At 41.4% G+C, this 25,125-nt stretch overlaps 1 protein-coding gene across 2 annotated transcripts in view; it reads right to left on the reverse strand.

The window, feature by feature from the left end:
• Positions 1-7,192: 7,192 nt before the first annotated feature.
• The window catches only part of LOC131189016 (uncharacterized), a 39,956-nt gene continuing 22,023 nt past the window's right edge, over positions 7,193-25,125 (reverse strand). For both annotated transcript variants that reach the window (XM_058164785.1, XM_058164784.1), the window contains one exon: positions 7,193-8,113. In XM_058164785.1, the coding sequence (XP_058020768.1) occupies positions 7,359-8,113 (755 nt within the window). In that variant the 3' untranslated portion in view covers positions 7,193-7,358. The remainder of the gene's footprint in view (positions 8,114-25,125) is intronic.

Below are 25,125 nucleotides of genomic sequence, written 5' to 3' on the forward strand. Positions count from 1 at the left end.
TTTTGCAAATCCAGTTGTTTTATATAAACCATGGTTTATGGCAAAGTGTGCTGCATGAAACAGCCAAATGTGTTTTATTAAAAGCTTATTCGAACAACTATAGAATATAAACCTGGCTGGAATCTGAAAGCTGCTTCTGCCAACCCAGGGTTGGATAGAGCGTTAGACAGAGGTGCTTCCACTTCTGTTACCTAAAATCTTTTCGACTAGGAACCTTTTGCGTATAGTGCAAATGCTCTATCATAGTGTTTTTTCCCCACACCTTTGGCAACTTTAAGTTGTGTGGACTTCAACTCCCAGAAATCCCCAGTCAGATGCCCTTTATTCTAGGCACAGAGCATTACAAACTTTCATCAAATAAGCACTTGCCCCACAATTATGGCCTGCTCTGAGGTAATAAGCAAATCTTTTTGTCTTTTTAATTGTGTTTCTGGTAACTTGGGATACTTCACTGAGTTCAGCACAGTGCATCTACAGGAGAAAAGTTCAGAAAGGAGTGTGGCTTAAAATTATAGTAAACCAGAATAATGGAAGCTTGTGAGTGAAGTGATGATAAGAGTTTATTATTTATTTATTTATTTATTTATTTATTTATTTATTTATTTATTTATTTATTTATTTATAATCCAATTTCTATACCGCCCTTCTCCCGAAGGACTCAGGATGGTTTACAGCCGTATTAAAAACACAAGAGTACACATAATATAAATAACAAATTTAAAACACATTTAAAACGGATATTTAATTGGCCAATTTACTAAAACGGTCAAGACTGACATAAAACCCTTTAAAATTTAAAAACTATAATTAAAATGCATTTAGGCTAGTCCCGCACGATTAAATAATAAAGTTTTCAATTCCCGCTTGAAGGTTCGGAGGTCGGGGAGTTGGCGTAACCCCGGAGGTAACTCGTTCCAAAGGGCCGGTGCTGCCACAGAGAAGGCTCTCCCTCTGGGGGCCGCCAACTGACATTGTTTGGTCGACAGCACCCTGAGCAGGCCCACTCTGTGGGAGCGCACAGATCGTTGGGAGGCTATCGGTGGCAGAAGGCGGTCTCGTAGATAACCCGGTCCTAAGCCATGGAGCGCTTTGAAGGTGGTCACTAACACCTTGAATTGCACCCAGAAGGCTACCGGCAGCCAGTGCAGGCCACGCAGGATAGGTGTTATATGGGAGCAACATGGTGCTCCCTCTATTACCCGCGCAGCCGCATTCTGGACTAGCTGGAGCCTCCTGGTGCTCTTCAAGGGGAGCCCCATCTAGAGAGCATTGCAATAGTCCAGGCGAGAGGTAACAAGGGCGTGTGTGACTGTGTGTAAGGAGTCCCGGTCAAGGAAGGGACGCAACTGGCGAATCAGGCGAACCTGATAAAATGCTCCCCTGGCGACGGCCATCAGGTGTTCTTCTAAAGACAGCCGATCGTCCAGGAGAATGCCCAAGTTGCGCACCCTTCCCCTGGGGGCCAATACTTCACCCCCAACAGTCAGCGAAGGCGAAAGCTGGCTATACTGGGACACCGGAACCCACAACCACTCTGTCTTGGTGGGGTTGAGCTGGAGCCTGTTCCTCCCCATCCAGACCTGCACGGCCTCAAGACACCGGGCCATCACCTCGACAGCTTCGTTGGGGTGGTTTGGAGTGGAAATGTACAGCTGAGTATCATCAGCATACAGATGATAATCCACCCCGAAACCACGGATAACCTCACCCAGCAGCTTCATGTAGATGTTGAACAGGAGAGGCGAGAGAACCGACCCCTGAGGCACCCCACAAGTGAGGCACCTAGAAGTTGATCTCTTCCCCCCCTGCCAACACCGTCTGTGAACGGTCAGAGAGATAGGAGGAGAACCACCGATAAACGGTGCCTCCCACCCCCAATCCCTCCAACCGCCGCAGCAGGATACCATGGTCGATGGTATCAAAAGCCGCCAAGAGATCTAAAAGGACCAGGACAGAGGAACATCCCCTGTCCCGAGCCCTCCAGAGGTCATCCACCAACGCGACCAAAGCCGTCTCAGTGCTGTACCCAGGTCTGAAGCCGGACTGGAACGGGTCTAGAAAGACAGATTCCTCCAGGTATTGGGGAAGCTGATATGCCACCACACTCTCAACAACCTTCGCCAAAAAGCGAAGATTGGAGACTGGACAATAGTTCGCCAATACAGCTGGGTCCAGGGAAGGCTTCTTGAGGAGGGGCCTCACCACCACCTCTTTCAAGGCAGCGGGAAAATGCCCCCCAACAAAGAAGCATTGGTAACTCCCAGGAGCCAGCCTCCTGTCACCTCCCGTGTGGCCAGTACCAACCAGGAGGGACACAGGTCCAATAAACATGTGGTGGGATTCAGCCTACCCAACAGTCTGTCCATGTCGTCGGGAGTCACAGGATCAAACTCAGCCCAGGTAATGTCCACAAGACTCGGCCCATCATCTCGCCCGAATCTATCCAATCAGCGTCCAGACCACTCCGGATCCGAGCAATTTTATCAGACAGATACTGTACGAAATCCTCAGCACAACCCTGCAAGGGGTCCTCCTGGGCCTCCTGCAAAAGCAGGGAGCGGGTCATCCTAAACAGGGTAGCTGGGCGATTATCTGCCGATGCGATAAAAGCAGAGAAATAGTTATGTTTCGCCGTTCTTATCGCCACTAGATAGGTCTGAATATGTGACCTAACTAGTGTTCGGTTGGATTCAGTGCGGCTGGACCTCCAAACACTCTCTAGGCGTCTTTTCCGGCACTTCATCTCTCTCAGCTCCTCGTTATACCAAGGAGCTGGTCGAGTTCGGCGCTGGGTCAGAGGCCGCAAAGGCACAACGCGGTCCAAAGCCCCGGCGGCCGCCTCCTCCCAGGCAGCCACCAGTTTTTCGGCCGAGTCGTGGGCTAATTCCCCACGAATTAGAGTTTCAAGTTTTATCATTTAGACAGGAGAACCAGATTGGTACAGTGGTTAAGGTATGAGGCCAGAAACTGGAAGTGTGAGTTACAGTCCCAGCTGAGGCATGAAGCCATCTGGGTGACTTTAAGTCAGTTGCTTTCTTTTTCATCTTTGCAAAAAAGGCAGTGATAAACCACATCTAGAATATTAACACGTAAACAACATGGACCTGTCCAGGCAGTCATCAAGACTAAATGAAAGATAGACCCTCCATTAAAGAAGAAGAAGAAGCAGAGAAAGAACAAGTTTGGAAACACTTTTATTTTACTTCAGTATAGTTATTTCACTTTCGCTGTTGAACCGGCAGCACTTCTTTGCAAAACTATTTCTACTATTAACTGAAATCTGAAAATTGAATTCCAGCACATTAAAATATTTCCCTGCATTCACGTGATGGCTTGATTCAGTGGTGGGCTGCAACCGGTTTAACAACCGGTTCTGTGAGCGCGCAGTAAGCGCACGTACCCACAGTGTTCAAAATACAGCAATTTGAAGCTCAGCTGCTTACCTTGTAAGGCAGCCCCAGTAAGTAGAACAACGGAGGTGCGGAAATCAGCTGTGCCGTGCGAATCAGCTGAGCCAGAAAGAAGGAAATATAGGACAGCTGATCATCAGAATTACCGGTTTGCTAGAACCGGTCCAAACCAGCAGCAGCCCACCACTGGCTTGATTGCAGCAATTCAGTAATCATGGAGCTGCCTTTGAGGACCCCTTGGAAATTTCATCTGGTCTAGACAGCAGCAGCGCAGGCAGTGTTGTGTGTGCTTTGGTATGCTCATGTGACATCCCTGCTTTGTGAGCTGCACTGGTGGCCCATATGCCATTGAGTACAATCCAAGGTGCTAGTCATGACCTATAAACCCCTATGTGGCACAATGCTTGGTTACTTGAGGGACTGGCTATCTCACCAGATGTTGGCCTGGCTGGTTTGAGTCAATGTACTCTGGGTTCATTTGATCAATGAAATTGATGCCATGTATAAGAACATTGGAAACATGCTTACCTGTTATAACACCTGTACTCTGGGAATGAGGTTCCCCAGGAAATCTATGCGGCTCCCACTATGTTGGAATTCCAGAAAGCTTTAAAGACTTATCTCTTCTGCCATGCCTTGAGCTGAGGTGATTGAGGGCTGACCTTTGGAGATGTTTGTGTAGGCACTACTGTTTTTGCCATCCTGTTCACTCTCCTTTTTAAATTGTATTTGTCTTTATTGTGAGCCAGCCAGAGTTAGCCATCCAGAAGTTAGCCAATGCCTGAATTTACTGAACTTTATTAAAGCTCAACACATAATCTAGATTTTTACAAATGTTGAGATCTAAATTACTTTTAAGCGTACTTGCCATAGTTCTACCCTATTGTTCGATTTCATATGGCTACTTAAAATGTAAATCAGTCTGCCTTCGCTACAAATGCTTTACAGAATAAATCTGTTCAACTAGATGGAAACATCATCTTGCCTTTGAACAAAACTGGCAGTAAGATCAGCCTCATAGACAGTCTTGCCTGAAGAGCAGCTGGCTATCACCAACAATCCTTGCAATTCTCAAACTACAGGATCTGGGCCACCTTCTTTAGTTGAAGAGGCCTAGCCAATATCCTGCTCTAATCAAAAGCACCACCAGGAACATGCTGTGATATGCAAAGAAATGAGTAGAACCAGTTCTTTAGAACCATAATGCTTGAACCTTTGTGCACATATAGCTTCCTTTCTTTTGTAACTATCAATATGGATGTCTATGGAGATTCTCAGTCATCCAGGTCATGGTTGTCCCAAAGGTGGTTTTTCAAGAAGCAACTGGACTTCCTGGCTTTTCTTTGAAGACGTTTCGCTTCTTGGATGAGAAGCGAAACATCTTCAAAGAAAAAAACCAGAAAGTCTAGTTGCCTCTTGAAAAACCACCTGTGGGACTGTCAGTATGGATAGTCAGAAAGACTAAGGAGTTGGGTTGGAAACCAGCATGTAATGCCAGGGACTATGCTTGGGTTTGCACTGGAAACGTTTGTGGAAGCGAGCAGGGAGCATGCTGGCGAGCCACTGAAGGTGTGGCCTGAAGTCTAAAACTGAGCATAGCTTGGTTTCTCTGCCAGCTGAATATGTGGTGAGATACAGTTGGGAAGATTAGGCAAGGTTCACAGTCATCAACTGGCAGTGTGTGGCTGGTTAGAGCAGGATTGCCAGCTTTTTGAGGTGTGGGTCTGAGATTTAGAGGACATTCTATTGTCCCATTAGTACCAGGGTAGGACATTTGGCCAGGGTAGTTGATTTAACTCTTTCGATGCTTTTGTCCAATGAGGGAGACAGTGAACAGGTCCCTAAAAAGGAGCTGGAGACTTCCGGTGACCTGGCAGCACTGCCAGGCTGGGTGGAGACATCTGTGGGCCTATTTCGTCCATCTTGAAACCATACTGGTGCTGGAAAGTTGCTCTCTGTGCTGCAGTTGGACACTTACCTGTTGGTTTTGCCCTTGGGACTCGGGTTGCAACACTGCCAATTATTAAATTTTTGTCTCATTGTGGGGGCTGCTTCATTCCTAAAAAGTTTTTCATGGCCTGATTGAGCAACCAATTGTCTCCAGTTGTTTCTGATCATTCAGTGAGACTGGACAAAGTGGATGTACTTTAGGTCCCATTAAGTAATTAAGCAGTGTGCCTTCCCTGTGCAGTAGGTATATTTTGTCTTTGGAACACTTATGAATTCCTTGGTCTGGTGATACCACCCCAACCCCCCATAATAATTGGGAAATGTGTGGCCTTTAAACTGTATGAATAAACAAACAACAATCAAGCTACTGGTGCTGGTATTCAAGTCCATTTTAATTTTATTAGCTGCCTTGATTCCTTTGTCAATGCAAAAAGTGAAGATAAGTTATTTAAAAAAATAGATAAAATACATATTTAAAACTCATGCAATAGATTTGGTGTATCTTGAATATTACAATTTGACAGAATGCAAAATGTCCCCTATCGTTTGTATAATGCAGTTTCTCATTTGAGTGAGCAAAATAATTACCCAAAGGTGTAGCTAGTTGAATGTATGTTCCAAGACTCAAATGATTTCTTTCCCCTCTTTAAGAGTTCTGGGAATTAAACTGTGGCAGAGTGTAGGACAATTCTGAACATACATATTCAAACAGGAGAGCCACAACTGAGTAGTGATGTAAAATCCCACATTAAAAAACCTGGTTTAGAGTTACTTAAAACTACTTTTCCCAAGTCTTTTGGGGTGTTCTGTATGTCAGTGCTATTATCCGGGTTATGTTTACAGATTATGGAAGGTTTGGAATTATAAAACCTATCATTCCCCATGTATTCTCCAAGAAAGGATTCAGATTTTGGGGAGTCCAAAATCTAACAGTCTTGAAGACCTCCATGTCCTTCACAGCATCCTCCCTTGGGGAAATGATAGAGGGTTGTAGCCACAGAAAGTACCAAGCTGCTAAAAAACCTGAAATTGACTGCTTCCCATCTTGAATGTACAGTTCACTCTTGCTTTCTATGAAGCCGTAAACTCCACCCACTACTGATAACAATCCTGCTAGTTTCCTTAATTGCAAGATGAAAGACAGGTGAGTCAAGAACATATAGTCAGTTATGCACATAGTTGTTCAGTCCTTATCAGCTTTCTTCTAAAAAACACTTTCCACATCCATCAAATTAGGGGTTGAAATGAGTTCAGGGGTATTACCATATGATGAACATCATTGTAGATTTATAGCCAGTTTTATTATACAGAATTTAATTTTATTAATTTTACTTCTCACTGTTTTGTTCTGGCAAGTGCATGTACTCTGCACCATTTCCCACAAGTTGTTCCCAGTTCAATATTGTTGCCACTGTAGTTATGCACAACAGTTTTGGCCAACATAGCATAGCACTCTTACTTTCTCAAAGCAGGACAATTATTGATTAGGATAACTAACCTGGCTTTGCCCTGCCAAATCATTTTCAGAGTTTGTTTATATCCAAGAACATATTTAACACTTTTTGTAACCAACTGAAGTCTTGAGTTTATCAACTCTAAAGATGTCTTCATCTTTTTGGTGGCCACCATTTTGCCGGCTCACATTGGCCCTGCCATTGCCAGAAGAGTGCTTCCAAATTGGCCGGCCAATGAAAAAAGGCTCAGGGAAGTCAGAATTGATGTCAGCATGGAAACAATTGCTTGCTACAAAAGTGGAAGAAAAGGGTAGAATTTTCCAGTACCAGGATTTTTGGGAAGATGGAAAATGGTCGCAGTTGGAACTTTTTTTAAAAAAAAAAAGCTTACATTTCAGACAATTCTTCACTAGCACATATATACCACAGAGATTTATGAATACCATATGAATGTACATAACTGACTTTTCTGCATAATGGATGACACTTCAAAGTTGCCTGATTAGAACATACAGTACACCTTCCAGTTTAGAAAGAGATGCACCTACAAGCCCCCATCCTGCATCTCACCATGAACCTTCAGGCTTTCATAGACGTGCTCAAAACATTTTTCTGGAATGGGTGGGGGTTCTTCCTCTTCTTGTTCCTTAGGCTCATCACGATTTTCAGGTTGCAGTGCCTGAGATGCCTTGGTTCGCTTGCACACTCGAGCATACATGGCACTTAGTCTCCTTGAGTCAGACTCAAGCTGAGCCCGTGGGGCCTCTTTCTCAGGTGCCCTTTCCTGCAACTGGCCATATGACTCCTGGCATGGTTGAGCTGGAGACAACTGCATATGCACGTTGTTGGATCCTGCAACTTCAGAATCTTTTCCACCAAGCGCCACAGGCAGTGTTCCAGATCCATGGGTCATGGCACAGATTGGATTATCATTAGCTTCCATCTGACAGCCTGTCCTTCCTTCCAACCAATCCTTGCTATATAATTCCTGTTCTTTAATACCAATGCTTTCGTAAACTAGGTTGTCTAGGTTTTGTGTCAATGGTAACATTCTAGATAGGCAGGCCTCTTTGGGAGTCACTGGAAGTTTCCTGAACTGCAGTGGGCTTGGGGATGGTACGTTGGAACCTGGTGCTTGTGGACTCAACTTTCTTTGTTGGTTCATGTTCAGTTTCTCCATTGTTTGTTGGCTTGAGTTAACTACCTGTGTGTATTTTGGAGGGTCTGCATTTCCTTGCTGAAGATCTGAAGAAAATCCATTTGATTGCTCCTGTGCTTGGTGACTAGGCAAAGTGTTACCTGTACAGAAAAATATTACTTTAATTATACATTGCTTGAGATGCTTTTACAAGAGATGGGTTAGGCAATTTAATACTCATTAGAAGTGCACTGTCCTCTGTCCCAAAGGATCGATCCCTCCTGCAATAAACCCAGTCAGCAGACATGTGGAGGTTGGCTTTGATAAACACATTCAACAGACCAGCACAAAATGAATAAAATATTGTTAGGCCATCGAGAACAGTCTTGCTGCTATGAATGAGAAAAGCTTCACGATATGGCACAGGCAAAGTAAAAGGAGGGAGCAGTAAACTGGATGAGAACTGACTTCCTACTGCAATGTGTCAGCAACCTGTAATTTCTAAGAGCATCTCTCAAAAGATGACTAATCTCCAAGTATAAGATTTAGATTTTTAGGCTTAGAGTCAGTTGGGATGGATTTATATGGATTCTGTTAGAGAACTGGATAGAGAAGAGGATATGGACTATGTTGATAGGCTGATGACACATGAGAAAAGGATGGAATACTTAGGAAAAAGGAAGTTATAAGGAAAAGTCTGAAGTTGGGAGAAAGACCTTGAAATTGACCAGGATAGAAATTATATTATTACAATGCTGCCTATCAATGTCACCAGAGCAGTAAGACAGGAGAAGAGGAAGCACGATCAATGGTTAGAGACAGATATAGAAATAGCCACCAATTGTGTTTTTATTTTTATTTTAAAACTTGTCTACGTTCTTATCATACCATTTTATGTAATTATTTTTGGATTATTTAAATTTGTTTTACGTGTTTATTTCAATATAGAAATTACCAGTAATTTATGGAGATTACAATATCTAAACAAATAAACAAATCAATAATTTTCAAATTGATACCAGTCTTCCTCTTTCTACGTCATTTAAATAGTTAGCTACTATCAAGATTAGATATAGACATTTTGACTTTCTGTTTAGGCACCTATAAATACTTAGCAATGCATAGGGAAGTATTATAATGGCCCTTAAGGGGAAAAAGCATTAAAGCAGGAGAGTTGCTGTAATGAGCATCATCCAGAAACTGAGGCACAGAAGAAAACTGTAGAATGGAAGCTCAGATCAAGAGAGGAACAACTAATGTATTTGTAAAGTAGCATATACCTTTTCTCCCACTGAGAAGAGCAACAGCATGCTAAAGAGCCAAACACTGTTTTAAGGGGTTTTTGAGGAGGGGGGTTAAAATCCACATGATCCCGCCCAAATTGAGAGGGGTCTTGTCTACATTTTACTTCTGTGCCAGTTAACACATGGTTCAGGGGGCATGCAAAAGAATTAGCACAGGGCAGAATCTGGGCACCTTTTGTAGGTTGTCAATTCTCCCTGCACCACAGCGGCCAAGCACATTTGGCTGAAGGCCAACACTTGTAATGAGTTTGTTCCTTTTGTTAAGTACTTAAGCGAAAGAGCAGGTTTCAACACTGTCTGCAGAAGCTGTCAAGAGACTTGCTGAGCAGGTTTCCTCTCCTAAAGATAAAATAACTAAGTGCATTTTGTGTCTAGCAGGCTGGCCTTGAACCAGTAAGACTTTAAAGGCTGTTCCTGTATTCTTTCCCGCCCCCCCACAACCCCACAAGCTTACAGCAGCTGGCCTGGGGTGGAGGGTGGGGGTGGAATAGGGAAATAGTGCAAGGGGAAAGCTTAACCCTCTGATCCAGTCCAGCCGCTCCGATAAAAATCAGAATTTGACATTTCCTTAAGTCAACACAAAAATTGAGAAGATTCTATCATGCCTCACTTCTGCTGGAACAGTATCTTGGTGTTTTCTATCTTTGATAATTATATTGTCCTCTGTTTTTCACATGTGAAACAGTGAAAACTTAAAAGCATAGTAAAACTCTTCTACTGTCATTCAGTCTCTAGTTACGTAACACTTAGATTTCACTCACGCACACACCCCAGTACATCAAAGGCGACAAGCATTTCTATATTTTGCTCCACAAACATCAAAAATGTCCTTCTTCCCAAACTGGTAAAACTATTATGGGAGGTGAAACAGAATAATTCGGTAGCTAGCTGTAATTCACAAAAGATATCTTAAACAGTAAGATACAAAAAGAAGAATTCATGTTTATTTGTGTTGAAAATCACATGTGGCTTTTAAAAAAAAGGTAAAAGAATGTTGTACCACACAGGTTTCTAATGAAAAGTGTCCTAAAAACAGATACTGTGGCAAAATGTCGTATCAGAAATCATGTCTTTATGCAGCAATTGAGATTTTACAAACTCCCGTTTCATTTTAAAACTTGTCTACGTTCTTATCATACCATTTTATGTAATTATTTTTGGATTATTTAAATTTGTTTTACGTGTTTATTTCAATATAGAAATTACCAGTAATTTATGGAGATTACAATATCTAAACAAATAAACAAATCAATAATTTTCAAATTGATACCAGTCTTCCTCTTTCTACATCATTTAAATAGTTAGCTACTATCAAGATTAGATATAGACATTTTGACTTTCTGTTTAGGCACCTATAAATACTTAGCAATGCATAGGGAAGTATTATAATGGCCCTTAAGGGGAAAAAGCATTAAAGCAGGAGAGTTGCTGTAATGAGCATCATCCAGAAACTGAGGCACAGAAGAAAACTGTAGAATGGAAGCTCAGATCAAGAGAGGAACAACTAATGTATTTGTAAAGTAGCATATACCTTTTCTCCCACTGAGAAGAGCAACAGCATGCTAAAGAGCCAAACACTGTTTTAAGGGGTTTTTGAGGAGGGGGGTTAAAATCCACATGATCCCGCCCAAATTGAGAGGGGTCTTGTCTACATTTTACTTCTGTGCCAGTTAACACATGGTTCAGGGGGCATGCAAAAGAATTAGCACAGGGCAGAATCTGGGCACCTTTTGTAGGTTGTCAATTCTCCCTGCACCACAGCGGCCAAGCACATTTGGCTGAAGGCCAACACTTGTAATGAGTTTGTTCCTTTTGTTAAGTACTTAAGCGAAAGAGCAGGTTTCAACACTGTCTGCAGAAGCTGTCAAGAGACTTGCTGAGCAGGTTTCCTCTCCTAAAGATAAAATAACTAAGAGCATTTTGTGTCTAGCAGGCTGGCCTTGAACCAGTAAGACTTTAAAGGCTGTTCCTGTATTCTTTCCCGCCCCCCCACAACCCCACAAGCTTACAGCAGCTGGCCTGGGGTGGAGGGTGGGGGTGGAATAGGGAAATAGTGCAAGGGAAAGCTTAACCTCTGATCCAGTCCAGCCGCTCCGATAAAAATCAGAATTTGACATTTCCTTAAGTCAACACAAAAATTGAGAAGATTCTATCATGCCTCACTTCTGCTGGAACAGTATCTTGGTGTTTTCTATCTTTGATAATTATATTGTCCTCTGTTTTTCACATGTGAAACAGTGAAAACTTAAAAGCATAGTAAAACTCTTCTACTGTCATTCAGTCTCTAGTTACGTAACACTTAGATTTCACTCACGCACACACCCCAGTACATCAAAGGCGACAAGCATTTCTATATTTTGCTCCACAAACATCAAAAATGTCCTTCTTCCCAAACTGGTAAAACTATTATGGGAGGTGAAACAGAATAATTCGGTAGCTAGCTGTAATTCACAAAAGATATCTTAAACAGTAAGATACAAAAAGAAGAATTCATGTTTATTTGTGTTGAAAATCACATGTGGCTTTTAAAAAAAAGGTAAAAGAATGTTGTACCACACAGGTTTCTAATGAAAAGTGTCCTAAAAACAGATACTGTGGCAAAATGTCGTATCAGAAATCATGTCTTTATGCAGCAATTGAGATTTTACAAAATGCCGTTTTATTTTTTAATAATAAAACAAATATATTAAACTTATATGTCACCCAAATTTATCATTTATTAAAAGTTTTATGAAAGAACATTAAAAATCAGTAATACAAACTAAGATAAAGGGGGAAAAAAGATAAAATGAAAGGGAAAGTTAAAGTGCAAGAAAGAAAAAAGTAAAAGCAAACTAGAAAAGAAAAAAAAAGACACTGTGGCTTCTGACCTTCTTGAGAACAATTATAAGTACAATTATACATTTACCTCTTTCTATAAAATTGCAACATGTGTCTCTTCTTTCTATAATCTTCTTTCTATAATCTATCCTAGCTAATAATAAAAACTATAAATCACAGGTTTTTTCTGTTTTATACATAAAGTGCATAAGACGTTTCCAGTCAGCAGTAAATGTGAATATTGTCTTTTTACTAATTAAATAAGTCAATTTGGCCATCTCAGTGAATTCCATCTTCACCAACCATTTCTCCATTGTAGGTATTTGTAAATCTTTCCCTCTTTGTGCATACAATAACCTTGCTGCAGTTATCATATACAAAAACCAAAATTCCATGACTTTTTCCAATTGTTTGCCCATCAATCCCAAAATCTGATCTCACTTGTATATTAGAATAGAATAAAATAACAGAGTTGGAAGGGACCTTGGAGGTTTTCTAGTCCAACTGCCCGCTTAGGCAGGAAACCCTATACCACTTCAGACAAATGGTCATCCGACATCTTAAAAACTTCCAGTGTTGGAGCATTCACAACTTCTGCAGGCAAGTTGTTCCACTTATTGATTGTTCTAACTGTCAGGAAATTTCTCCTTAGTTCTAAGTTGCTTTTTCCTTTGATTAGTTTCCACTCATTGCTTCTTGTCCTACCCTCAGGTGCTTTGGAGAATAGCTTGACTCCCTCTTCTTTGTGGCAACCCCTGAGATATTGGAACACTGCTATCATGTCTCCCCTAGTCCTTCTTTTCATTAAACTAGACATACTGAGTTCCTGCAACCGTTCTTCATATGTTTTAGCCTCCAATCCCCTAATCATCTTTGTTGCTCTTCTCTGTACTATTTCTAGAGTCACCACATCTTTTTTACATCGTGAGGACCAAAACTGGAGGCAGTATTCCAAGAGTGGCCTTATCAAGGCAGTATAAAGTGGTATTAACACTTCACGTGATCTTGATTCTATCCCTCTATTTATGCAGCCCAGGACTGTGTTGGATTTTTTGGCAGCTGCTGCACACTGCTGGCTCCTATCTAAAATGGTTGTCCACTAGGACTCCAAGATCCCTCTCACAGTTACTACTATTGAGCAAGGTATCACATATACGGTACCTGTGCATTTTGTTTTTCTTGCCTAAAAGTAAAACCTTACTTTTTTCATCATTAATCTTTATTCTTAATATAATCTATATTCATATTAATCTTTAAAATCCTCTGAATGTATGTATTTGAATCCATAATTTTTTAGTTTTGTTTTTTTTACACTTCCACCAAGCATGGTACAATGTTCCTTCTCATTGTTTGCATTTCCAACATGTATTTGAAATGCCTTTAAACAATCTTGGAATTTCTAGAGTGTACATAGGCCAACTCTCAATGATTCTGGGAGACAATATAAAAGAAATAATAATAAAATCACTAAAACATAAAAAAATAAAGATAAAAGATGGCAAACATGATACATGAAGAGATCTCATGCTCTCACACTGAATGCCTCAGTAAAGAGCCAGTTTTGTAAACAAATAGTTAGGTGGGGGCCATCTTGAGAGGGGCCTCAATCCAGAAGATGGGCGAGGGGGTTAGCACTTCTACATTCCAGATTCACATCACGCCTCCAGTCCACAAGTACAAATGCAGCATTAGTAACTTCCGGACCTCCGAACCTTTCGTCGCGAGCTTAAAACGCACTTATTCATCTGCGCGGGACTGGATTAGATTTTAAAGTTATTGGTTTTAAGGGGTTTTTTATTATTTATATTGTTTTTAAATTAGGCAATAGAATAAGTTTTTTAATTGTTGTTTTTTAATTTGTATTTATATGTATTTTAACTGCCTGTGAACCGCCCTGAGTCCTTAGGGAGATAGGGCGGTATATAAATTTGAAAAATAAATAAATAAATAAATAAATAAATATCCAACAACTTATTCATAAAAGGTCCTTTATTCATTTTCAGCGCAGGAAGCTTCTAGATAGAAGTGTCTATGTGACACTTTGGATCAGGGTTGAAATCTACTTACCTTCCTTAACCAGCTCGGGAAGTGCATGTGCCGCATCACATGCAAGCGCAGACCTTCTGCGCATGCGCAAAACTTTCTGCGCATGCGCAAAACCTTCTGCGCATGCGCAGAAGGTAAAAAACCTATTACTTCCTGATTAACACCAGGAAGTAATGACACCCAGGTGCTGTGTCGGATCGCTGAACTACTGGCCACAATTGCTACCGGATCGTACGATCCAGTCCGATCCAGTAGCATTTTATCCCTGCTTTGGATGGATTTGATAAACAGACCAACAAAACAAAAAAAGTTTGAGGTTTACAGGTTTAGTAATCAGGATACCTCACCCTCTTATACAAACAGTTTTTCTTAAATTAAGACTTGAAAAGTCCATTCAAACTTTATACTTGAATGTCTTTTGTTGTCAGCTCTACTTGGTAGACTGGACTAGATAATCAACTCTACATAAAGGCTAAGCTACAGTTATTGAGATTGACTATAACAACAAAATTTTGTGAGTCTGATTCGCTTTACTTCCTCCCCCTTCTTATACTCCAGTGAATCAAGGAAGCATGTAACTTGTTGCTCTGGACTTTAAAAAAAACCATTTCAATCCATTTTGCCTAGGTAATGGTTCTTGCACATTTCTGTCAAGATCATATTTCTTACTTTCTACTTTTTTTTCCTTCATTTTGTTTCCTTTGTGTGTATGGATTCTTCTCTCTCCTCCAAATCCAATTTCTTACTTGACTGGAAAAGATTTGTTTTCTCTGGGCTTCTTTCCACGGACAAATATAGGACACCATGCAAACAAACCAAAGCCAAAAGTCCTTTTCCCACTTGTGTGTTGTGTTTATTTCTAAAATATACAATGGTCTTAGCTAAACAAACTAGACAGGCATTTCAGTATGGAGTTTTTGATAGTTTCTTAGCTGTCTCACCTTTCCTGATTCACGTGGCTCAGTCTAATGTTACTTTGATATGCTCATTTCATTTGGCAGTTTCAATACCTTCGCTTCTCGAGCCTGCTTTTAAGCCTACAGAGGAGGAAGAAAAAATAACTCTTTCCTGAGCTCCTTGGAATTCCTGCCCCTTAGTGAAGCTCTCCTCATTTCACTCCCAGTCTTTTCCCCCAGAGGCCCACACGTATTGCAGTCTTTCTCAGCAGCCAATTCCCTCTATAGATCTTCCCTTTTGAACCTTCAATCAATCAGAATAGAGCTGGAAGGGACCTTCTAGTTCAGGAGTCTCCAACCTTGGCAACTTTAAGCCTGGCGGACTTCAACTCCCAGAATTCCCTACCACCTTTGCTGGCTGGGGGGTTCTGGGAGTTGAAGTCCACCAGGCTTAAAGTTGCCAAGGTTGGAGACCCCTGTTCTAGTTTGTCTTTCTTTCTGCCACTTTGGAAAATAAGTTGACCCCCACCCACTCTTCTTTGTGGCAGCCCCTCAAATGTTTGAATACTGCTATCATGTCACCCCAGTCCTTCTTTTCTCTAGACTAGCCATACCAGTTCCTGCCACCATTCTTCATAAGTTTTCGTTTCCAGCCCTTTAACCATTTTAGTTGCTCTTCTCTAAATTTTTTCCTCAACATCTTTTTTGTAACGTGGTGATCAAAACTGGATGCAGTATTTCAGGTGTGGTCTTACTCCGATTTTATAAAGTGGTACTAATACTTCACTAACACTGGTTTTGATTCTACGCCTCTGTTTATACAACCAAGGATTGTATTAGCTTTTTTGGCTGCTGCCACACACTGCTGGCTCATATTCATGTGATTGTCCACTAGGACTCCAAGGTCCCTCTCACAATTACTGTTTTGAGCTAGATTTGATCTGTATTTAATATTTAATCTATATTTAATATATTAATAATATATTAACATATTTAATATATTTAATCTGTATTTAACCAGATTGCTCCTGTCAGATTTTCAGCTGCATATTTCTCTTCCAACAGTGCCTGAATTCACATAGCATTTCAGTCCACGTATCACAAATACAACACCAACTATGTCCAATAACCTCTCCCATTACCTGGAAGATCTGTTCTTTAATCTGTTTTTATAAAAAGGCAATTGGGCCCACTCCTCGGCATCATAATTAGGCAGGATTTATATGAGGACAACAGACAAACGTTACAATTCTCTTCCAAATCACAGCATCGTACTCTATCACTCTATATAATGCTGTTTTGTTTTTATACTTTTAAAACTTGTACACTACTTAGAATTGGCCAGTTGAATAGCTTTTTTAAAAAAAAGTTAATTGCCAAGACAAAAACAATGAAAAAAAAAACCTTTCCTAATTTAGCGGTGGGGGGTGGGCAATCCTATCTCTTAACTTTCACCATTGAAATGAGTAACAGCTACACAAATTCTATTGGTTATTATGTCTGTCCCTCACTCTTAGGACTTGTGCCTAATCATTTAGTTAATAATATGCTCTGTGCACAAACGATAAAATTTGGGAGAGCAAGGCTGTTAAAATCTACTTGCTGCACAGCAGAATGAGAATTCACTAGCCCTAGAATTCACAAACCATCTTAATAAGTTTAAAGAGAGGAACACAAAAGAAATAGATTCCCACCATCTGATTGACCCAGCCTGTTATTAAGAATATAAACAGGAGACGGATGTCCATGACGGAAGGAAGGCAGAGAGGCCAAGAGGCTCAGAGGCTTCCTTGAAGGCCAAGAAGTGGTTGTGCCAACTGGCCAACATCATCTTCTCCCCTCTGCCTGCTCACTAAATGTCCCCGTCTCCTCATTGTGAAACATTCCTGAAGGAAAATTCCTGCTGCAAATCTGCTTTATTGCTGCAAGAACTGAAACCTATAAGTGCTATTGCTTAGGTTTAATACTGAGGTTTCACTTGGTCCTATGGCTAAGCACTCTGATAATGTACACACTATAGCAGTGCGCCCCAACCTTTTGGGGACCAAGGACTGGTTCTGTGGAGGGATGTTTTTCTGCAAACTGGAGGGAGCGTGATTTTGCGTGCTGCCAGCATCCCATCAGTGGGGCTTCGCTTGTTTGCATGGCCTGGTTTCTGGCATGCCACGGCCCAGTGCTGGTGCATGTACCGGGGGCTGAGGATACCTGCACTATAGTATTGGGCAGATACAAGTGTAAAACCCTCTCTTATTCTGAGTGACTTTGAACTAATCCCTCTCTTCCAGCAACCTTTAAAATAAGGAGACCCACTCCCCTTCTAGATCTTGAAAGAAGATGGAATTAAACAAAATGTAATAGTTCAAAATGATGTTTTGAGCATTTAAGCACGACCTGATTTTTATACATTAATTATGCACAAACAACTACAAGACATGGGGGATGTTCACATATTGCACTAGGCTACAGTTTGCTTTAACCATAGTTTTTCACCGCATTACAATTTGTTGAGTTCTCTTTTTTTGGTACTTCCAGGTTAATCTTGACTCCTAGAAAGTGCCTGGTCAAGTCCCTGCAGTTTTCTTGGCAGAGATTTTCGGAAGTGGCTTGCAGATGCCTCCTTCCTAGGGCTGAGAGAGAGCAACTCACAAAGGTCACCCAGCTGGCTTCAAGCCTAAGGCGGAACTAGAACACACAGTCTTCCGGTTTCTAACCTGGTGCTTTAACCCCTACACCAAACTGGCTCTCATATATACTGCTAAACCATAAAACCACTGCTGATAATTCACAGTGGCCGGATTCACATAATCTGTAAAACCGAAATCAACAATACAAGCCACCCAGAGTTGCCCTAAACAACAAGATGGGGGAATTTAAATTTAATAAATAAATAATACACACTGGCATAATGTCTTGTGTGCACAAATCAGCCCTTTCTTCATTGCATCTCTATTACCTCAATCACTTGTTCTGTGAAAGTTGAAGCATACTATCCAGCCTTCTCCTTTACTGCCCATGCATAATAAAGTTATCTTTGAACAGTTTTTCCCATGCTGTTTGCTATTTTATCAATCTTTCTTCACCAGCACCAACTTTTCTCCAGAGCTTTAATCTGCCAAAATAAAGCCCCAAAATGTCAGGAACTGTTAGGATTCAAACCGGAAACTTCTGAATCTGTAACTTTCCTATGCCACAAGCTTTAGAGTTTAAGGGAAGACTAATTAATGCACTATTAAATCTCCTCAGCTCCCAGCCAGCCCTCAACTCTTCTCCAGTTTGGCCTGTGGATTTTCTGGACAAGCCAGAATACGTAAAGGGTTTCCAGTATGAATTAACTTTTGCTGAGCAACAAAATCTTTCCAATCGGGTTTGCTTCTGGGTGTCCTTTCTTCTTGATTTGACCTCAGTTCTGACCCCTGCTTTGCTCTCTGATGCCAGTTTTTGAATCTCCCTCAGCTCCCTTCCTTGATCTGTTCCTTGACTTTGACTTCCTGCCTCAGTTCCTTCCTGACTCCTTTCTGGAACAGTCCCCACAATGCAGCTCCATCTAGCCCTTCCATATGAATCTTGCCTCTCCCTTTATTAGGATCACAAGTATCGGCCTGTCTTCTTTCCTCTCTTTCTGCCTATTTGCGCTCCAGGTATCCTTTATATTACTTTACGGCAACTTTTTTTTTCCTGCAGCAAGTGGGATATTTGGTTTTACTTGCAGGCCCTCCTCTTCAGTTAAAAGGGGTAAGCTCCGCATTGTGCCAAGTCTTCATTCCTGCTCTGCAGCCAGGGTGGGGAAGTCATGTCAATACACAACACCTGGTCCAAGCCAGGACCATTTGCCCTAAATTTGTTGCCGTTTTAACTCTCCCAATAACCTGGTGTCTTCTCAGCCAAGTTGAAAAGAAAACCGCAATGACTCATCAGACTTGGCAGAGCTTTGTGCCTTGGGTGTCCAAATCCACACAAGTGCGCGCGCACACACACTCACACATGCACACACAGAGATAGAGTCAACCCCACATCTGAATCCCACAAATGACACACTGCAGTTTCAGGCTTTGGAGTCACCCTGTCTCCTACTTCTCTCCCATTCCCTGCTGTGCTCACATGCAGGACAAGGAGTTGAGGCTTCAGCCCTGCTGCAAAGTAGCTGTCTGTGCTTGTAGTTTAAGGCTGGGAATTGAGCTGGCTGCAAACCTGGTCTCACAGGGCTTGTGCTGTTTAGCCAACAGCAGTTTGGTGTTAAGTTACGCTGGACATGTAGAAGTCTCTGGGGAAACAGTAGCAAAGAAAGAAACATGCTCAGCCCTGGAGTAGAACATTAACTCTTTCTATCCAGAAAGAAAGAAAGAAAATAAAAAGAAAGAAAGGAGGGAGGGAGGGAGGGAGGGAGGGAGGGAGGGAGGACTTTATATATTCCATTTAATATTTGAACTGGAAGTTGAATCTAATTTCAAAACTAGTGATGGGTTTGCATTCTTTACTGCACCTAAGGTGGCCAACTAATTTTAGAGTTCATGAGAGATTATTGGGAGGCAAACAGCTCTGACTTCCAGCATAGCTGGAGAAATGGGTTAGGTTAAGTTGCTTTTAAAAGGCACAGTTTTAATCTCTACAGGATGAGGAAATAACATATTTTACATTGTAAAACTTTGCTTTTTTAAATTGCTTTCAGATCCCCTGTGGGACAACAATCTTTCCTGGAAAAAATCATCTACAATTCTCTAACTGATAATTGAGTTTAGTTAGTTATACTCCCTTAACCTATCCTACTCATAGAGATAACATTGTGGGAGATATCCAAGCACTCTGCCTTGAACTTTTAGAGAAGTTGAATGGAAATGCAACAAATAAAATAATAGATAAGCAGAGCATGGCAGATGCATCAGATAGAATAATTAGGATGTTATTAAAACCGCAGTAAATTAACATTCAACTGCTAATTTCACAAACCTCACTAAAAGCAAGACTTTCTCCCAAATAAAGCAGGTTGTATTTTTCTCCTGAAAAAGGGGCACTACTTAATTTCTCTACTTCCAGCCCACATGAAGTTCAAATGCAGGACTTCAGGATATTGAGCCAGTTATAACCCCACAGCTCAGATCTAATCAGAGTACAAAGGTTAGAGACATAAATCAGTTCTCAAATTCCAACTGATTGGAAAGGCTTACCAAAGGAGCAAACCTCCTCCTTCCTTCTTGATGACTTTCTTCTCTAGCAACATCAAGCCAGTGACACCTTTTGAAACTATCTTTCTACTACTAACAAAGTATTTGACATACTACAGTGTCAGCTTTTCTTCCATAAAGGATGGCAGCTCTCAGGATCAGTTCTGCCATTAGTCAACAGTCAGGAAACAGAACCGGCTAATGGTGGCACTAGGGCAGTGTTGGCAAACCTTTTTGGCACCGAGTGCTGAAACGGAAGTGTGTGTGTTTGTGTGTGTGCATGCTGGAAACCAGAAGAGGAGCCACCCAGTATGCACACGTGCACCAGGCAACTTCTCTTCCGGTTTCCAGCACCCACATGCGCACTGGCCACCTGGTCTTCCAGTTTGTGCCTTGCATGCGTGTGCGAAGACCAGCTGGCTGGTGTGCATGCACATGCAGGAAACCGGAAGAGCAGCCGCATTTGTGAGCCGGGAAGATGATCTGTCGGTCAGCTGGTCTTCGCATGCACATGCGCGTCAGAAACCGGAAGACCAGGCGGGAGAGTGCCATGCCACGTGGTCAAGGCCTAAAGATGTTAAGAAGAATGCTTGACAATCACATTTAAGTACACATCCAGATCATCCCTATGCCTAGTATAAGGAAGCATGAAGAATTTACTTTATTTATTCATTTAAATATCTCACCCATCTCACAGCAGCTCTGGGAAGCTAACATTATAATTAGAAGTTTAAAAGTGCTAAAAAAAACATTAAAACGAGAATAAGAAGATTAAAAATTAAGAACCAAGATGATGGGGCTGCCCATCATCTTGGTTCTTGGTTGAATTTACTCTTCCCTATCGGCCACTCCCAATGTAGAAGACCACTGTCAGGGCCCCAGGCCAAACAGCAGAGCCAAGTTTTTAGGCTCTCCCGGAAGGCCAGGAGTGTAGAGGCAGACCTCACCTCCCAGAGGATGGGAGCCACAGCAGAAAAGGCTCTTCTCCTGGACCCTGCCAGCCGAAATTTTGTGACCGATGGGATCTGAAGTAGGCCTTTCCTGCTAGAATGAGTGGGGCAGGTTAGTTCCATAGTGGTAAGGAGGTTCCTCACATACTCTGGACCCATGCCATAAAGGGCTTTAAAGATAATGACCAATACTTTAGTCCTTGACTTACGATCACAATTGAGACCACAATTTCTATGGCTAAGACAGTTGTTAAATTGGCTTCCCCATTGACTTTGCTTATCAGAAGGTTGCAAAAGGTAATCACGTGACCCCAGGACACTGCAACTGTCATCAATATATGCCAGTTGCCAAGGGTCTGAATTTTGATCACATGAAAGTGGGGATGCTGTAACATACTCATAAATTGAAAAATAGCAGTGTCACATGTGCCACCCAAGGAGCCTCCAGAACTGTCCATCTTCCTGAATTTTGTACCAGTTGTAGCTTCCAAATTATTATTATTGTAACTTTATTGTCATTGTACACAGTATACCCATACAACGAAATTCACATAACACCCAAAGACCAGGCCCAACACACATAACAATCCCCAAACACCCCACCCACCCACCCACCCCAAATTCCCCGCCCCTAAACCACCCAAACATCCACACAACAGACCAAGTAATGCTGTCCAACAGCTCACTGATGGTGGCCCTTTAGTTCACTGTTGAGTGCAATTATAGCACTGGGATAAAAACTATTCAGAAAACATGTGGTCTGAATATATATACTTTCAAAGGTAGCCCATGTAGAGCACATTGCAGAAATCCAACTGGGAGATAACCAGGGCATGAGTGACTGTGCACAGAGCCTCACAATCCAGGAAAGGATGTAACTGGTTCACAACAAGAAGTTGTGCAAAGACTCTTTTAGCCAAAACTGCCACCTGCTCTTCAATAACAGATTTTGCTGTTGTTTTTTATTGACTTAGCATTGCTTTTACTGTTTTTCCATTGCATTTTGTCTTGTAATCCTTTACATTTCTCCACTGTAGTGAAAAAGAATGCTATACAATATTGTTTGCGGATAGGACAGAAGCAAAAGTAGGAGTGTTGTATTTAAGTATCTGTAAGCGGTAAATTATTTATTCTTATTGAAAAACCTGTCCAATCAAAGCAGACCACTGTTCAAGTTAGCAGTATAATTTATATGTCGTATTTATTCAGTGGGTACTACAGAATTTATTTCCAGAAATTCAGAGGGCTGCAGCCTCAGTCAATGCTATAAAAATAGCATTGTAAAACCTGAGCTGTAAAGTTAAGCATTTCATATAGCAACAAGGATACAACAAAGTTTATCTAAAATAGTTCAGATCTATTTACTTACATAGGTCAGTTATCATGTGGCTCTGGTTTAGCCATCTTTCTTTCTTTTGAATTAATTTAATAGATTTTTTTTCCTTGCAAGCTTTAACAGGAGATGCCTTCATTTTTAGATCATACCAACTGACTAGCCTGGAGATGCGAGTGTGCCTTCAAATGTGTTTGCTTTTAATTTCCATTAAAATATGAACACACACACACATGCACCTTGTTTATGTAGGAGTTTTGCTTCAAGCAACAATGGTGAAGGAAAGCTCCTAAAAATCATACTTTCTCATTTTCCAAAAGTTGGCAAGCGTATAAACTGAACACCCAGTTCAGATCTGGAAGGGAAGGATACATATCTCTGTGGAGCATTGCCTTAAAGGCATAAGGCTATTCACGGATGAAAAGCTATTGTTTCAGCAGGAAAGTGAATTTCCCCTTTCACTGCTGGTCTGCACTGCTGGCCAAAGGCAAGGAGGGAAAACAATTCTTTCTCACGCTCCTGTGGAAAGTGAAATGTCATACAAGTCCAACACAACCAACATTTTTTTTAGAAGCCAATAAAAGGAATCAATTTGGGGAAGCTTCACCAAAACCCTCTGGGTCACCAATTATTCTTGGTCAACTTTCAGAAAGCTTTTCTCCACAGATCTCTTAAATTGCTCTCTGCTCATCCTTGAGCCAAAAGAACTAAACAGCATAAAAATCTACTCTCTACACTGCCTGTCTTGATCTTCCTCTATGGTTCTGACTTACTGCCAGATAACAGTGTCTCGGGTGTGCCAGAGCACGTTGAGCGCAGCTGTTGGCTAAAATGTGGTTTTACTTCCCTCCCCTTTTCTTAATACCACTATCACTAGCCAGAAGGAAACATCACAACACTGCTGTGATTAGCGGATGGTTTGGCAAATGGCTAGATGCCTCTGTTTGCCAGCTATCATACTCTATTGATAGAGCTACAGGCATTGGATAATTGACATATGTAGTGTCAGGGCTGTTTGTAAAGCAAGAATGGCTTTGGTCTTTAACAGACTGCTTCCCCAGCCTATCTGGGTGGGCTTTTCAGTGGATTTTCAAAAGACCACTAAACCAACACTCCTTCCTCACTAGTTGGCCTCCTTTACCACACAAATCAAGTGCTAGGTTTGCAGGTATTGGGTATTGCATGATAAAACTGCTTTTCCTTGTAATAGCCGACAGATCAGCTGTTTTGTTTGCAAAGGAAGCCACCCAAAAGCCTGTGTGTGCCTGAAGATGCTATCTGGTAAAGAAGTCTTGACAATGCGATCTTTCCACACCATATATTAGCTGCCCAGCGTTTCTGAGGAGCTTTAAGTAGGAAGCACCTGGTACCTCTCCCCTGTTCTATCTCCCTCCAGAAGAAAAAGGATCTAAAGGACAGCCGCCTGGGCTCCAGGGGAGGAAGTATAGGAAAACCAGCCTAAATGACAGGTGGTGGCCATCCTGCCTTCTATGGGCCATCCCTAGAAGACAAACAGGAAGCATGACACATTGCACCTCCCCCACCCTTAAACTGTCACTGGTTGCTGCTGACTTAAGAGGAAAACAACATGTTAATTCCAGTACAGCTAACTACAAAGAGGCAATCTCAAGCTTGAGCTACGGCATGGTGGCAGAATAAATGCTCGTTGCCAGAAGATGTTCATATGATGCTAAGAAACAAAGAGAGAAAGGCCCTTAGGGAGATTAAATGGAGGTGTCCGAGACTGCCAAAGTAGTGGGCAGTTCCTAATACAGAGATACCGTAATTCAGCCTGTTCATTTTCAGTGTTTTAGTTTTCAACTCCTTAGCCTTTGCATGGCCACAGCAGCCCATACTTATCCTGATCTTGTTTCCTATTACTATATAGAAGAATCCCAGGCTTCAAATCCTGGGATTAGAAAACTTACAACTCCGTCGACTTCGACATGACCTGTGTTTAAAACACAAAATCATCTATTGCAATATTCTTCCTGTAAATGACTACTTCAGCTTCAATCGCAATATTACAAGAGCAAAAAATAGATTCAAGCTTAATGTCAACTGCTTCAAACTTGATTGCAGAAAATATGACTTCTGCAACAGAGTTGTTAATGGTTGGAACTCATTACCTGACTCCATAGTCTCTACTCAAAATCCCAAAATCTTCAACCAAAATCTGTCTACTATTGACCCTAAGAGGATCGTGCATAAGAGCACAAAAGTGCCTACCGTTCCTGTCCTATTGTTCCCTTATTATATCAAATTAATATAGCTAATGCATATTCTTTACTTATATATATATATATATATATATATATATATATATATACATATAGGTCTTTGGTTGTTCGGGTTTTCTCCCGTGTAAAATTGGAAGTGTCTTGGCGACACTTGCTCCCAGAAGCACGAAGCTGAAGCCTGAAGATGACGAATGAGACTTCGTCGAAACGTCGCCAAGACACTTCCAATTTTACACGGGAGAAAACCCGAATAACCAAAGACCTACATACAAACACCCGCAAAAACCTCAGAAAACATATATATATATATATATTCTTCATGATATGTTTTTTTTACTTATGACAATGTTTATGTATATTGTTATGACAAAATTAAATAAATAAATAAATAAATAATTGCATCCCAATGGCTTTGGGGAGATGTG

The sequence above is a fragment of the Ahaetulla prasina genome, chromosome 1 (assembly GCF_028640845.1).
Source record: "Ahaetulla prasina isolate Xishuangbanna chromosome 1, ASM2864084v1, whole genome shotgun sequence".
Taxonomy (NCBI): Eukaryota; Metazoa; Chordata; class Lepidosauria; order Squamata; family Colubridae; genus Ahaetulla; species Ahaetulla prasina.